General features: G+C 37.5%; 1 protein-coding gene across 7 annotated transcripts in view; it reads left to right on the forward strand.

The window, feature by feature from the left end:
• ADGRG6 (adhesion G protein-coupled receptor G6) overlaps positions 1 to 9,123 on the forward strand; it is a 137,357-nt gene extending 128,234 nt beyond the window's left edge. For 5 of the 7 annotated variants that reach the window (XM_055311103.1, XM_055311101.1, XM_055311100.1 and 2 more), the window contains 3 exons: positions 755 to 856; positions 1,485 to 1,637; positions 6,838 to 9,123. In XM_055311103.1, the coding sequence (XP_055167078.1) occupies positions 755 to 856; positions 1,485 to 1,637; positions 6,838 to 7,016 (434 nt within the window). In that variant the 3' untranslated portion in view covers positions 7,017 to 9,123. Of the gene's footprint in view, positions 1 to 754; positions 857 to 1,484; positions 1,638 to 4,274; positions 4,321 to 6,837 lie in introns of all 7 variants that reach the window. The other 2 variants (XM_055311106.1, XM_055311107.1) reach the window with 1 other exon arrangement.
• The last annotated feature ends 8,264 nt before the right edge of the window (positions 9,124 to 17,387 follow it).

Raw genomic sequence — 17,387 nt, forward strand, 5'->3', positions numbered from 1 at the left:
ATTTAAAAAGAGGTGCCTGGGCAGCTCAGTCAGTTAAACATCTGCCTTTGGCTCAGGTCATGATCTCAGGGCCCTGGGATTGAGCTCCGCATGTCAAACTCTGTGCTCAGCAGGGAGTCTGCTTAAGTCTGTCCCTCTCCGTTTGCCCCTACCACCACTCATGCTCTCTGTCACTCTCTAAATAAATAAAATCTTAAACTAAAGCAGCCCAAGTAGAGTCACATGAATTTGCTGATTTTTGGCCATTTTTGACCTGCAAAAAAACCATTTTTTTTCTATGGCCCAAACTTATAATATGCATACATAAAATAGTTTAGAATACACAAACTGCAATAGAGCTTATAGATATTTTAAGTTTTCTCTTTTTTTTCTAAGCTTTTTGAAATGCTTTCACAAAATTTTAATACAAAAATAAGGGACATATTAAATGCCTCTTAAACTAAATATTGCCCATTTCAGCTTAATCTTTAGGTCAAGTCATAATAATTCCTGAACAGAACAGGCAAAGACAGAATCAGATATGTGTAATTATTCAAGTTTTGAGTCTTTGTATTATGTTCTAATGGGTTAAAACATCTACTACGTACTTCAAGATCCCTTAGGATGTGTGTTTCTTATGGACTCAGATGTTAAAAAACAAAACAAAACAATACCAACCCCCCCCCAAAACTTAAAATGAACCCATGTGTTTCACAAGATATATCTTTAAAAATACGTCTATTGGCTTAAATGTTTATATTTTCTTTTGTTCCAGGCTTATTTATATTTATTTTCCACTGTGCTATGAAGGAGAATGTTCAGAAACAGTGGAGGCGGCATCTCTGCTGTGGTAGATTTCGGTTAGCAGACAACTCAGGTAAAGGGTGATGTTGGTAATTGGTTTTTATACCTAAGAGTGGTCAGAAAGGTTTGTCATTTGGTCTTCCATTGTCAGAGTTTCCCACTGGTAGCAGATTGTAAAGATGCATGTGAAGATGCTTAGTTGGAGTATTAGATTATTAGGATTGAAAGAGATCTGAGGACTCTGGACCTGAACTTTCTGTTCTACAGAGAAGCATGAATTCCAGCCAGGTGAAGTTAGTTGTCCAAGGTTTTATGTCTAACTTAACAACTCAGATGTTCAGAGGTTCCACTATGCCACGTGCACCTTTCTACGCTCTTGAGGCCCTCAATCGCATTATGAGACAGACATTTTTCTCAGTACAAAAAAATACTTGAAGAATAGCATTACTTCTTTTGGCAGTGATTACTTCTCACCCTGACAAAATTAAAGTAGGATTTTAAACAATATGGGCAACAGGTCAAAGTTTGAAACTTATTTCTTCAGTTTATTATTCTTATGCCAATCTCTTCTCTGAGCCATTGCTAGCATGTAGAAAATGGAATGTTTGAGATAAATTACTTAAATAATGTGGTGATGGTTCTTCACAGTAGAACATAATGCCCCCTAAAATACATTCATGGAGAGATGTTATTTCTTTCAGACTGGAGCAAGACAGCTACCAATATCATCAAGAAAAGTTCCGATAATTTAGGAAAATCTTTGTCCTCAAGTTCCATTGGATCCAACTCAACATACCTTACATCCAAATCTAAATCCAGCTCTACCACTTACTTCAAAAGGAATAGCCACACTGGTGAGTCATTCTGGAGGTGTTAAAGGTGTTCTCTGGTCCATTTCTCGTCATCTTTTTATTACAATTGGCATACTATGAAGATTGAAGGATCACAGTGCCCATTAGGGTGCTTATATTAGATTTATGAAAATCAAAATCTATTTGAAGACCTTATCCAACTTTTGTGAACATTTTGTCTTTTTTTAAGTTTTATAATCAAAATTGAACATTTTGTGAACATTTTATCTTTGAGTTTTAAAACCAAAACTGAATCTACATAGCCATAATATTATTAGCTTTCAATATCACTGTAACTTCATTTGGTTCAAACCGTAGTTTTCTTTTAAAAAATATGATATTTAAAAAGTTATATTAAAAGAATATAGAAACTGAGGTGCAATTATTAATACTACATATTTCCTATTTCATTACTTATTATAAATGTTCATTGGCAAATTGACATGGGAACAGGTAAAAACACCATCCAAGATGTCTTACATTTAAGACTTAAGTCCTTAACAATTGGAAGTGTTATTACCAATTGCTCTTTAAATCACTGATAAAAAATGATAGAATAGAGAGCATCATATTTGGAAAGTGGTACAGGATGGTGAGAAACACCATGTCTTTGTTCATCTTCTGGATCTTCATGATATTTACAGTGACCACAGGTTCTAACACTGAACATGTGTATGAACAGTGCTGAAGGCACTGTGGAAATAAAGATTCTTTTGCAGTACTTGATAGCCAGTGAGTGATGTGGAACATTGCAATCTTTTAATAATTTAAAAGGAAAATAGCAGAATTGCTATTTTGAAATACTAATTATGCCTCAAGGAAACAGCTGTCAACACTTAATACCTAGCACTTTCCTAACTAAAGATGTTTCTAAAAGGATAATGGAAATAACTTAATTTTGAATTTGTGTAGTTATTAAACATAAGCAGAGGTGAATGACACTGAAGATAATTCATATTTGGCTTTTTGCAAATAGGGAGTGTGTTGTGTAATGTATCTGTAGATGTTCACATTGCAAACACTTAAATTTTATATGACTTTTATATACATTTGAATCCTACATGTCCCTGCTTACACCACCATCTGTACCTTGCCACTGGAATGGCCACTGCCTGAGAGTCAAGGTAGCACTATGGAAAAATATTTGAGTGTTTAGAGAGTTTGTTATTTACAAAATTAATCAAAGAAATATCTGAAAACTTAGAGCAGCATGGTATAGCATTTCTAAGTTTCTTGGAGTAGAGGACATTTTTGAGAATCAAAAGAAGCTGTCGACTGTCTTCCAGGATAAGATGTAGCCTCTTAGTCCTGTACACAAACAGTTCTGCCTGAAGTTAAGAAGTCTGTGTATACCTTCTTTAAATACCTGTGTAAGAAAATTGATAACAGATGTATAATCTGAGATATATTTTTCTACCTAATTGGTAGTTCCCTGGCACAAAATGTTTTACTTATGATGAATGTATTTTTCACTTTATTTAATCCCCTCAAAATGAGATACTTATGTGATCATCTCAATAGATGCAGAAAAAGCATTTGACAAAATGAAATATCCTTTCATGATTAAAACAAAGTAGGTTTCAGCAGGAATATACTTCAACGTAATAAAGGCTATGTATGAAAAACCCACTGGTAACATCATGCTCAGTGGTGAAAACTGAGATCTTTTCCTCCAAGATCAGGAATAAGACAAGGATGTGCACTCTCACCACTTTTATTCAACATAGTATTGGAAAACCTAGCCATAGCAATCAGACAAGAAAAAGAAAAGACATCTACACTGGTAAGGAAGAAATAAAACTTCCACTGTTTGCAGATGAAATATTATATTTAGAAAACCCTAAAGATTCCACCAAAAGACTACTAGAAATGATAAATGAATTAAATAAAGTTGTAGGATACAAAATTAATATACTGGAATCTGTTGTATTTTTCTATACACTAACAATGAAGTAGAAGAAAGAGAAATTAAAACAATCCCATTTACAAGGAAAAAGTTAGGTACTCATTTTGCCTCCCCTTCTAAAATGGAAATAGTGCATGGTACATCAATTGTGAATGAATAGGGATTAGACCAACTAAATTGTTTGCCTCTTAACACCGCTGAGAATAGCTAGCCAGAGAAGTGCCACTATTGAAAGTGGAGAGAAGGTAACAAGATAAATCATTTGTAACAGGGGCATTTTGGAAGTGTTAATGAAATATTTAGGCATATTAAGGTTCATGGGAAAATTGATCAAAAGATAAAAGGAAATACAGAAATGGAGGAGGTGCCAAAGAAAACCTTTGCTATTTCAAAGTATTGTGTATGTTTTTTTGTGTTCTTTTTTGTTTTGTTTTTTTAAGGAATGCATTATTGTTTTTCTGTTTCTTATAACAAAACCTTTGGGGTTAAATGAGTTTTTGTCAACTAGCATAAGGACATAGTCAGCTATATGACAGTATTTCTGTGACATAGTAATTTATGCTTTCCAATCAACTGATGCACAAATGATCTTTAGTTCCCTTGCCAGTTCTCAGTGGGACTGCTGGTGTACTTGGGTCCCTTAGAGTATGCAGAAAGTCACTACATATCATCATAGATATCTAGTTGCTTTATTTCTTGGAATTGATCTAGAAATTCATATGTTTATGGTATAGATAATGTCTTCTAAGAGCATTCCTTCAGCAAAAGTGGACCATTCAGGTAAACTTTTATTACTTTTTTGAATGCATGAATTTTTTGCAAGGTAATAAAAGAATATTTGCATGGAATAAACTAAGACTCTTGCTGCACCAGCAAAATCGCTTGTTCTTTACAATACTTCTCAGCTAGCACAATGACATTCCTGCATTGAGCTGGAATTTCTGAAATTTCAAATGGTTGTGTGCTGTGCTGGCTCTTCTCTGCATGGGGGTGTCTGCAAGCTGCTCCTTCTAGGAAATGTACCATGCGCTGGAGTTAATGGGTCACATATCAGATAAAATAATGAAAAAAAAAAACAGTACTTGAGAAGTCTGTTATAGAAGGGAGTGAAATTCTTTACTTTTCCACTGCTCTTATGAATTACTGGATATGTCATGGTACATTCATAGAAGCCATAAAAGAGACATTGTCAATTCCAAGCCTGCTTTTTGAAGATTTTTATCTGCTTGATATTTTAGCATAGGTCAAATAATAGTTCATTTCCCTAGCCCCTGGTTTTCAAACTTGTAGCTATAATCAAAATCTATATTGTTAATGATGTAATATCTAACCAGAGGACTGGAAATAGCATATATGTTGAAATACAGCCCTTGTTCAGAATTCTACTTTATTGACTAAGTAGATCGAGAAAATTGGACCACATATTTGGAAAGAAGCTAGTCAAAATCTCTAAAAGGCATATGTCACTGGAAGTTGTCAATGAAGCAGAATGAGTGTATCCTTGAAGCTTCTTTGAGGATATGTGGATTTTCTAAAAACATCCAGAACAAGTTATTTGTTACTAATGTTTAAATCAATAGAGAAATCTCCAATAGAAAACCAATGGCTAGTGAATATATGAACTGAAGGAGGCACAGAATCAGCTTGCTGAGAGCTCAGTGGGGAGGGGCATTTCTATGGTGACTCCCTAAGCCTTTTTTTTTTTTTTACCAGTCCTGGGATATAATTACTCTGCCATGCTTCAATCTGCCATTCTTCCCATGAACCATCTATTTTCTTCCTTTAGTATGGGTGAACACACCATTTCCTCATTTAGCCTTTATATTATTTTGTCTCCCCCTTCAACACAAGACAGTAGTTGAACAATTTGAGTCATTTCCAAAGATGACAGATATAGTGATGATGGCTTTTACCAATTGCTGATGGATTTTTCATGTTATGTCACATACTGGGTACAACTTACTTAAAGCATAAAAATGCCTGCAAAGAACATTCGAAACTTGGAGCGATGATTCCTAGAAGTAATTTTTCATGATACATTTTTTTGCCTCTTCCACAGTAAATAGAGAAGATACAATGTAGGGAACCGAATAAGTTGTAGGAGGTCACATTTGCTCCTTCATTGGTGTGAAATCTCTGTTACTTTTAGGATAGAATTTTTCCCCAGAATGTGTTGGGAAGGGGAAGAGAATCAATGCTGATAAGATATTCATAAGGTACATGAAGATAGCCATATGTATTTGTGGATAATAGAACTAATAATGTGAGTTTCAGACTACTACCAGAATCAATTTTAGCAGGGTTTTGGATCTAGGGAAATAATATTTAAATACATGATATTAAGCATTAAATTACTAAATTGTATTCCCGAAACTACTATTACATTGTGTGTTAACTAACTGGAATTAAAATAAAAACATAAATAAATAAATAAATAAATAAATAAATAAATAAATAAATAAATAAGAAATTCAGAACAGAGATGTATTTAGCAGTCCTTTATTACTATCAATTGTTCTGATATTATTGCTGTCAGCAATAACATCATTCTGAGGCTGTAACATAGATAATAAAAACACATGCTTACAATATTTGATAATTTTGATTTCTATAATTTAAAAATAATTAAGAAAAGATACCTGTTTGTATTCCATTCATTTTAGAAGTTAAAAACTATGGTAAAATGTGTTCAAAATACCCTTTCATGTTTATTTTCATTTACTTCATTCTCCAAAATCTCTTAGGTTATATGTTATAAAAAAATTTTATTATGAAAAGTGGCAAACATATAAAAAGCACAGAGGATGGTGTAATGAGGCCTCTTGTACCTATCAACTCATGGTCACCTACCCATTTTCCCCTCCTTGTATTATTTTGAAATCATATCTTAGACTTTAAACATTTCTTGCATAGATGTTTTGGCATCTTTTACTTTATTTGCTATATATATTCTGTCCCTGATTCTTTTGAGTTACTTGCCACATATATTTTTGTGGCAATTTTCTGGTTATTCTCTTCATTGACTCTTTAAAAAATATTACTTAACAGTAACATTCTTGAAACAAATTCCAACACACATTACTAGAAGGCAAGTTAGCATTCATTCGTGCATAGGAATGTACTTTGAAGATGAAAAGCAGGAAATTGTAGTGCTGCCTACTACCTAACTTTAGAAAGAACCAGGGCTTCATTTCCTTTGTGTATTTCTTTAATGTGCAAAATAGTATCCAGTTTGATGGCCCTTAGGCATGTCCTCTGCTCATCTTGCAGCCTAAATTCTGATATCATTTCTTGCAGACAATACTTCCATGGACAAATCCTCATCAAAATTGACCCATGCTGATGGAGAACAAACCTCAATCATCCCTGTCCACCAGGTCATTGATAAGGTCAAGGGTTACTGCAATGCTCATTCAGATAACTTCTATAAAAATATCATCATGTCAGACACCTTCAGCCATAGCACAAAGTTTTAACGTGTTTAGTATACAAAAGAATCAGTCTGCAGAAACATGAAGACCTGCAAGCAGTGAAAACCATGACTAGCTCACGTGAATGTGCTATGATCTAGGTAACTGTATGTACATGTATGAGGAATGTATTTTGTTAAGAAGGCTTTTGTGATTTTTTTTTTAAATCTGTTTTTTCAGTGTATTTCTTCCATGGGGGAGTTTTGATCATCACTAAAACTTTAGTACTCAGAGCAACATGACCCAGTAGCCACAGGGGATATGATTTTTTAAAATATATGATTGGATCAGACTAATGAGAATTCAAGGAGGTGGGGGATATTAATGGACAGGGAGAGGCAGAGCTAGGACAAGCATCGTTTAGCACTCATTCACACCCCACTGTTAGGTTTTGGTAAAGCCATTTGCTATATCATCTTTCTCAACAATGTAAAACATAGGAATTGTCATAACTATTTAGATGACCACAAGTCCTTTCTCAGTGCTAGTTTCTATGAATGCAGTAGCATTTCTTTTTCCATAAATTTTCAACCACAGATGCAAAAGAATGCTTAATGTCTGACCCAAAGATTAGAAAGGAATTCTCTCTTATTATACTGTATGTTTAACCTTCAGACATCAATATTGCTTAAGAAAGAATTTCCAATATTTTGACCCTGTTAATACGAGGCCCTGTAAGTTTGTACTGTTTCAGCCATCCTACTCAAGATACAAGGTTTAAGCATCATCATTAATTAGAATTTAACCCATACATTTGATGAAGTAAAATGCTGAGATTCCATTAGTGTGGATTTCCCAACTTGTTGAAGAATAAATCCCTTAGACCTCCCGTTTTGCCCCTCTACCATTTGCTGAGCCCACAGACTTATGAGATGAATGAGGTTTTCCATTAGGCATACTGTGCATAATAGTCTCTCCCCTTTAGAAGAACAATCATTGAGACTCTATAGCCCTTTCCTTGCTCTAGAGACTTTAATTCATCTCCATTTGCACAATTGGAAAGCCTCTTACTTCCTTTTTAAGTGTCTTGTTCCAAAGAATATAAACTGAGACATATGGGTGACTTTGTCTGCAGCAGCCTGGAACAGTCCTGGGAGACATGAGCATTGCTCAGCTTTCACTTTCATAGTGTATATAGTAGGAAAGGAGAGTAAATCTCAAGGTCACTAAAATTCGCTACAGTAGAGCCAAATCCTTTTCTATAGCCGTATTAATAACAGGCTCTTATTCTGGCAGAGGTTGCATGTAGATGAGAATTAATCTTAGTCACTGAATCTTCATATATTTTGCCCCCAGCCTTAGAGATTCATGAGAGAATTTCATTAGCTCTCTAATGTGAAATTTCTACCCAAAGTGCATATTTAGTTAATAGTATTGACAAGATAACTTCCAAAATGGCTTTCATTTCTACTCCTATTCATTCAGATCTGGGAAAACATTTTCTTCTTTTCACCACTGACAACAATGTCAACTCCACTTTTGAAATTTCCAGTAATCAGGTAAGGTGAAATGAAGAAACAGCTGAATAAAAACATTTGTAGATGGATTTAAAAGCCTGAGCCAGATCCACCCTCAGCTCCAAGCATGGGCTTCTCACCTTCATTGGGTTCCTTCAGAAAAGAATTGCAGGAATTTAGCTATAGAGCCAAAATTTAGTTTAGCCTAACCTTGAGAATAATAGCAGATCATATTCCCTGTTTTTTTTTTTCTTCTTCTTGGTCCTTTTTTAAAACTACATTGTGTTAACCTAGGATCCTGAGATATTTCTCTTCCTGTCATCATTCCCTGCATTGTGAAGCTTTTCTTTGTCCATTGTTGGCATAGACTCTTTTGTACATATTTATTTATTTGTGTTTATAAATGCCAGCTTGTTTCATATCTTAGCTCTACATTGCCTGGATTTGTTATTTTAATTAACTTTCTGTCAGAGAGACTGTATATATATTTTTCCTAAATACTTTGTGAAATAGTTTTCTGTAGCAATATCTTTGAATATGATGAATAAAAGTGACTGTGAGTGCAAATTAGAATTAGTAGTAAGAAGCTACTATAGCTGATTTGCCATTTTACTTAAATGGAAAATGTTTTTCAAATAAATACTTACGTTGTTCGTGTTCCAAATTATTCAATTCCTTTATGAGTGAGTGTTTTTATTTCTGACTCTTGAATAGGAAAAGATCCTTTGACAACTGGAAAATAACTTGCCACCAATTAAGCTAGTGACATGGTGCTACTTTGCCAAAACACTAAGAATGAATATATTACAAAGATCCAGCTCACTAGGAATTAATGCATTTTGAAGTTTTTGGATTTTCTTAAAATGACTGATGTGAAGCCAAGCTCTATGGAAGATTAGAAGTAATATAGGTTCCCTTGTGAGGAGGTCTTCAGCATCTCAAAAAGGGAACCAAATCAGTAATATATGGAGTTAGGTCCTGAGATGTTTTCTCACATTTATAGTTGCTGTTTTCATTGTGGGAAACTTAGAAAATGACAGAAGTTAGCCAACTTCACTTGCATGATTAGAACAGAACCTCCCCACATCCCTTTGGTGTGGTTATTTAGGATAACTCTTTTCTTCAGAGAGCCAAGGCCAATTTGGCTGACAGCCTTACTCAGTGCTAAGTTGTGAGGAGTGTTGGCTGGTCACTGCGAAATTAGGTCTTCTGAGCCAACGTTCACAACTCTGGGCCAAGCCATGTTAAGAAAACAGGCAAGCGGTTGCTTCAGATTCATCTCCAGTCACATACAAGCAGGTTACTTCAGAAAACCTAAGGAGTAACTGGCGAGTGGACAGGAAACCCTGATTTGATTCGCTGCCTGACCTATGTTTGTAACATTGTGAAATCTGGAGGAATTAGGCTTTACACATACAATATTTTGGAAGCATCTCTGTGTTTGCAGTTGAGTAACATTCTACTTTTCTTCTATAAAAGCATTTAAGACCTCTCCTGCCCTCCCTCCAGCCCACACCTTCCTTTCTTCCCATCTGCTCTCCTGCTCTTCCTTCCTTTCTTACTCCTCTTTGTTTTAAGGAAGAATCCTTAAAGTAACAGTTTTCTTTTCCTGCCTCCCTAGAGAAAAATAAGAATAAATGTGAAATATTCAGGTGTTTGCATTTATATTCTACAGCCTGTCAAAACAAAAAATGGGGAAAAAATGACAGGTTTTATTGCCAAGGGCAGCCTCAGCCCAAATTGGGCAATTTGGACTCGATAGAAAAAAAAAACCAAAACAAATCTATAAACACACTTGAGCATGAGCTACTTTTTTGCTCTCTCTTCTAATTTTCTGCGGAGTCGTAGGAAAGGGCGGCGTTGTTATTCTAATCTTCCATTTGGGAGAATTGTTGATTAAAGATGGTTAAGCTACCTGCTGTGACTACAGAGGAAGTGAGAGTGGGTTCAAACCTACATCCATTGGACTCTGGGTTCACTCTTCTACATCAGAGTGCCTAGTGATCCCCTTTAAAAAACATGCATCCTCATGAAAGCAGGCATTCCAAGGACAGGATCCATGTCATGAGATCCAGTGAAAGCTTCTAGAACTGCGGACAGAAGCTTTGGGCCAGCAATATATTAGTGACATTGTGGTCTTTGAAGTTCCGAGAGATTCTGATGGGCCTCTCCTGAGAGTAAGGAAAGTCCGTCCAGGCTTGGCATTGGAAAGTCCAGGGCAGTGAGCAGAACACAGCTGAGGGAGGCTTGACCATGGGTTGTGGGAGCAGGAAGAGAGGCTGAATCCAGGTCACAAATGTAAGAGATTAGCGTCTGGCCGGGGCAGGCACAAGGGACACATACAGGCTCTAGGCAGGGAAGGAACTGAATCCTTGCCACAAGGGGACTTTAGGACAGTGACCATAGAAGGACAATTAGAAGGCAGAGGGCCTGGACTTGGAGAGAAGAATGAGGAGGCCTTTGGAGAAGTTGACAGAAGAGGGAAACGATTCAAGGGATGGTGTCTGGGCTCAAGGCACTGGGAGGGAAGTTGCCTGCCACTAGGCTTCCAAAGTGGCAGCCAGCCCACCTTTACTAGGTACCAGCTCACTGTACTTAGAACAGCAGTGAGTCCCCAGGTGTCCCAGATGCCATGGAGTTAGAGGATCTAAGAAACAGCCTCTCAAGAAAAAAAAAAGAAGCTGCTTATGTCAAGAAATGTGGCCAAAGCGGGGAGAAGAAAGGGTGATCTTGTTTAAAGGAGAACGATTGATCCTTGAACAACATGGGTTTGAAATGCACAGATCCATGTACAAGTGGATTGTTTTTGATAAATACAGTAAGCACTGCAAATTATTTGTCTTCCTTATAATTTTCTTAATAACATTCTCTTTTTTTCAGCTTATTTTATTGTAAGAATACATACAGACATACAAACTATGTATTAATCAATAAGGCTTTTGGTCAACAGTAGGTAAGTTTTGGGGAGTCCCAGCTTACACTGGATTGTCAGATATGTGGGGGTAGGCACCCCTAATGCTGTGTTGTTCAAGGGTCAACTGTATAAACATAAAGGAAAGTTGTCTTATAGAGTTTTGTTTCCTGTTTTTGAATGGAATGCAAAGGCCTTTTTGAAGGCAAAAAGAAAGGCAGCAGAAGAATCGATGCTCTATGTGGAGGTGAGAGAGTAAGAACTGTACGGTGGGAGCCGGCCCTGGCAAAGGGAAGAGGCACCATGCCCTTTGGGGGTGGAAAGATGGTTATTACATGAGACAAGGAGGGATGACCAGACTGAGAGTAAGGAAAGCTTGCTGAGTTTCCTGAGTTTTATCATTCAAAATAATTAGAGCCTCATTTCACCTGCTGAGTATCATAACAGAGGTGGTTTAAAAAGATTTGGAACAACCTTACAGGGAATCTCTGGCTAATTTACATTATATAAGGTAATAAGCGGTGTTTGCCCTTAGAGTAGGCTTAACAAGTATGTTCCCCAAATCATCTCTTTAAAATATCTGTATTTGGTATGTTTTGAAAAGCTAGTTTAGTTCAAGGTCATAACCAAACACTTAATATTCTAAATTCTCAAACCTTAATGATTAAGGATTTATTTTAAACATTTATGAATAATTGGATGATGAATAACTTCAGACATATCCCCAAAATCTTTTGAATCTTTCAAATGACATCTTCTGGTTGGCTTGACTTATTTTCATTCTGACTTGGCTTAAGTGATTTTTATAAATTCAAGATGCCAGTGAGAATAAAACATTTGATATTCATGTAATATACATTTTAATATTAATATTTATAGTGTCTAGTTGCACTGCATCAGAAAATAACAATGCAAAAGAAAGACCTCTAGAGCACTGCAGTATTTTCCTGCTTCATCATCCTGAAGCTCAATCAATCAAGAATACTAAGTGACTACAACCCTATAACCTTCCTACTAGGAATTTGCTGGCCAGAATGAACAGATAGGACATGAAACCATTTTAACTCAAAAAATAAGGTTTATCTGTAAAGATCTGAGATGTAATCACTACTGCCAAATAAAAGCTAATGGATTGTCTTCCATAACACAATAGCAATAAATATAAAGTGTCCGCATAAATTGGCACATTGTTTTTTAAAATTTCATACATCTATGGCCTTTCTAGTGAATGAAGTTAATATTAAAATCATCATTTTCGTAGGCGATAGCATATTGCTAGCCACATAACAGGTGCTTAGTTTTAACGTTTATTGAGTTAAGTTGAAATTCATATGTAGTTTTCTGGGTCCATTTGCATTTTTTATTTTGGAAAAGTAGATCTCCAAAGTATCTTGGATTTTGGTGGATTTGCAAGAACATAGATTAGGAATACAAATTAAGGGGAGAGTATTAGCATTAACCTAATTATTGTATGTCACCTTATATGATACAGGCAAGTGTGATAAGAATTTAAAAAATCATGTTGGTATTCACTCAATCCTTTTTTAATAGTATTGGAAAAGGAATTAGGTTCAACTCAAGTCTGAGATTAAAAAATACGTAAACCTGCTTTTGAACAGTTGTCTTGAGAACTGTTTAATGGCTCAAACTAACTTCAATATTAGGGAATTTAATGTAAGAGCATAGAGGGTCCTCATGGAGCCTGGCAGCCACACTTGTAGCCAGACTTTGAGGAATCTGGGACCACAGGATGATGGTCTTGGGCATCAAGCAATTTCTTTGTGATGCTATACTTGTTTGTTTTGTTTATAAGACTTCATTTTTTTTTTTGTTCACAGCAATATTGAGAAGGACGTAGAGTTTCCCGATCCACCCCTGCCCCTACTCTGACTCAGCCTCCCCCACTGTCACTATCCCCCACCAGAGTGGTACATTTATTACAATTGATGGACTTCTACTGACACATCATTATCACCCAAAGACTATAGTTCACCTTAGGACTGACTTCGATGGTACACACTCTAGGGATTTGGACAAGCGTCTAGGGGCATGTGTCCATCACACAGAGTATTTTTCACTCCTAAAAATTCACTGTGCTCTGCCTCTTCATCGCTTCCTCCCCCTAACACCTGGCAACCACTCTTTCACTTTTCCAAAGTGTTGTCTAGTTGGGATCATACAGTATATAGAGCCTTTTCAGATTGGCTTCTTTTACTTTGTAAAGTGCATTTAAAGTTCCCCTTTGTCTTTTAATGGCTTGATAATTCATTTCTTTTTAGCACTGTATAATAATTTATTGCCTGGATGTACCACAGTGTATTTATAGATTCACCTATCAGGTCATCTGGTTACTTCCAACTTTTGGTAATTATTTTTTTAAATTTTATTTATTTGAAACACCACAAGTGGGGAGGGGGCAAAGGGAGAGAGAGAGAGAGAGAGAGAGAGAGAGAGAGAGAGAGATTGAAGCAGGGAGCCCTACGTGGGGCTCCCTCCCAGGACCCCGGGATCATGACCTGAGCCGAAAGCAGACACTTAACCGACTGAGCCACCCAGGTGCCCCAAGTTTGGGCAATGATAACTAAAGGTGCTATAAATATCCAGGTGCAGGTTTTTGTGTGAACCTAAGTTTTCCACTCTTTTGGATAAATACCAAGGACAATGGCTGGATTGTATGGTGAGACTGTTTAGTTTTGTAAGAAACCACCTGATAGTCTACAAAGTAGTGAAGTGATGGTGTTTCATCATTGCATGTTGCTCTATACCTGCTGTAGACTCACCTCCTCTCAAGGCCTCATAGCTGTGTTTTAAGTGAGGTCAGATAGTACCATTGTACCGATCTGGCCTCAACCCTAAACATGATTTTACATCTCTGGTTCTCAATACCATATAACCTTGGTTTCAATATCTCTTCATTTAAATTTTTGAGAAAGAGCCCCTGATTGGACTAAGAAGAACAAACTTCCAGTTGCAAATAAATAAGTTATAGGGATGAAAAGCACAGCATAGGAAACATAGTCTATAATATCGTAAGAACATTGTATGGTGACAAAGGGTAGCTGTACTTATCAGTCAAACATAGTATAATGTATAGAATTGTCGAATCACTATTATAGACCTGAAACTAATACAACATTGTCAGCAATACTTCAATAATAATTATCCTAAGAGAATGATGAGAACCTTGCAAAATCAGAAAATAAATTTTTAAAAAGGCCCTGGTTGACCCGGCTTTATTCAAGTGTGTATACCTTGTCCAAGAACACGATATGACATGGCTGGTCACCAATCAACAGAAGCTGTGGAAGGGGGGAGAGACAAACTCGATAATTCAGACAGGATTCGAAAGATTCGGTTAGAATAAGTGGATTATGGGGGAAAAGGTGATTTATTACTAGTTCACTGTGTCAGCTTGGGTCATCCAGGAGGCAGGATAGATTTAGAAACTCAAGCAATTTACTGGGAATAACACCTGTGAAAGAGGAAGGAGCCAGAGAAAGAGCAGGAGGAGGCAGGTGTCACACTCATTTAAGAAGCATGGGAGGGAGGAGGATGGCGTAGGAAGAGCCTCAGAGTGCAGTCCAACTCTGAGGAAGTCCCTGGCTGCCCAGCAGGGCTCCAGCACAGGGACCTCTCATCCCTGAGCGCATGTCTGGTGGACACGCTGCCCGCGCCCCCCACCCCCCGACTTCTGCTGCCCTCAGCTATTGGTTGGGACTGTTGAGGCAGAGACTGCCTTCACTTGTACACAGGCAGACAGGGCAGCAGACTTCGGAGGCCATTAGCTGACTCCACTCCTTGCAGAGTCCTTCCTCTTTTGACGGATCCAAGTGGCGTGCCCCGGTGGGCACCCCTCCCAATTCACAGAAATACAAAACGGCTGGGCAGTGTACCTTGAAGGCTGTGTAGCCAGGGCCTGGCAGAGTCACCCTGATGGATTGTCACCAGGCACCTTCCAAGGGCTGCTGAGCACAGGGCCAACAACACCAAGCACAGGACACCATTGAGCAGTATCTTCAGCAGAGACTTACAAAGAGAAGAGATTTTGAAAATACAAAGTGAGGTCTAGAGATTAACTGTGACTACCATATTTTTCTCTATGTTTAATGTGTAAAACCAAGAGATGTTTAGGAAGTATGCTGAAATGAGCATTTGAAAATTAATTTTTAGTTCCATTTGTAAATTCATCAGTTCCCTGGCAGGTTGCTGAGAGAACAGTGGTAATTTGGCTAACAAAAATCCAATATTTTTTAGAGTTGCTTTGTGGGAGCTTCTGGCAAACATTTTATTGTTCCGGTTAACTTGTTGCAATGAGTGAAAAGTGTGAGATCCCAAAAGCTCATTAGCCTGAGTTCTATTACTATCCATCTAGCAGTTTCTACAAGAAAATCATGTTACAGCCTCCAGTAAGGATGGCAAGCTATGATGCTGGTAACTTGTAAGGATAAGAACTAGAGACTACAGTATTTTTTGAGGTTTAGAAAGGTGTATTTGTCCCATTATGCTAAAGCCAACAGTTTTTTTCACTCTGGAAGGAATCATATAATGTAGAGGAAATGTCATAAGTTTAACTTTTAGGAAATATTTACTCTTCTAGCAATGGTCTATGCTGTGTGACTTTAGTATACCACCTGTCTGCTGTGGGCCTCAGTTTGTCTGGTAAATAAAAAAGGCTGATTAAGAGCTCAAATATTTTCAGCACTAGAATTTTATAGTTTCCTTTAACTTCTTTAAATATAAAAATTCTCATGTTTTCCATTTAAAAACAATCCAAAGAGCCAAAAACTAATCATCATCCGAGACATCTGATCTTCCTCAATCTGAATTTTTTTTTAATTTTTTTTTTTATTTATGATAGGCACACAGTGAGAGAGAGAGAGGCAGAGACACAGGCAGAGGGAGAAGCAGGCTCCATGCACCGGGAGCCCGATGTGGGATTCGATCCCGGGTCTCCAGGATTGCGCCCTGGGCCAAAGGCAGGCGCCAAACCGCTGCGCCACCCAGGGATCCCTCAATCTGAATTTTTTAAGGGAATACATGTATTCTGTCTTTTTATTTTCAAAATAAATGCCTTTTCTGTATGCACACTTTAATATTTTCAGGGCACTAATGAAATCTTTAGGGATTAAATTAGTAGGAAGATTCACTTTCAAATACAAAGGAGAAGATGGCCCAGTGGCAAGTCAGTACTCATGTGAAAATCAGAGATAAAACCCCAGTTTTCTTTGAACAAATCTGTGGAATTAATGATCCCTCCCCAATACAGTTACAAAAAAATCCTGTTTCTCCTCCCCAGCAGTGTTACAACAATGTGCACAGCCATAGGGGAAATGGAGAAAACAGATCAGCTGGAAATACAAAGACAGCAAACAAAACAGATTTGCCAGTTGCCAAGAATTGTCCTCAGATGTGCAATACAGGATCTCCTGCTGGGTGAGTGAGAAGGCAAAACCAGTAGGTTCCGTTTAATAAATACACATGGACATGCCCCACAGCCCAGAGGAGCATCTTTCATTTGACCCCGGACACCGAGGCCAGGTCTGCATTCCTTTTTTTTTTTTTTTAAGATTTTACTTATTTATTCATGAGAGACAGAGAGAGAGAGAGAGAGAGAGAGAGAGAGGCAGAGACACAGGCAGAGGGAGAAGCAGGCTCCGTGCAGGGAACCTGATGTGGGACTCGATCTTGGGACCCCAGGGTCACACCCTGGGCCTAAGGCAGGCGCCAGACCGCTGAGCCACCCAGGGATCCCCCTAGGTCTGCATTCCAATGAAAGAAAGCTGCATGCATATAACTTATGGAAGGCAGTTCCTGGCACAGAAAGCTGCCGAAGATCCAAGACACACTTTGAAGAGGTCATATTCATGTGATTCCCTTCCAAGGGTCCTGGGAGTCTTCTAAGTTGTAAAACAGAAATTAGCAGACATCATAATGATGGGAAATCAGCTATGGCAATGCAAATAGTGGGGCAGAGCAGGAGGGTCCCTTGAACCAGTTGGCAGTCAGTGT

Source organism: Nyctereutes procyonoides, unplaced genomic scaffold (assembly GCF_905146905.1).
Source record: "Nyctereutes procyonoides isolate TBG_1078 unplaced genomic scaffold, NYPRO_anot_genome, whole genome shotgun sequence".
NCBI classification, from domain to species: domain Eukaryota; kingdom Metazoa; phylum Chordata; class Mammalia; order Carnivora; family Canidae; genus Nyctereutes; species Nyctereutes procyonoides.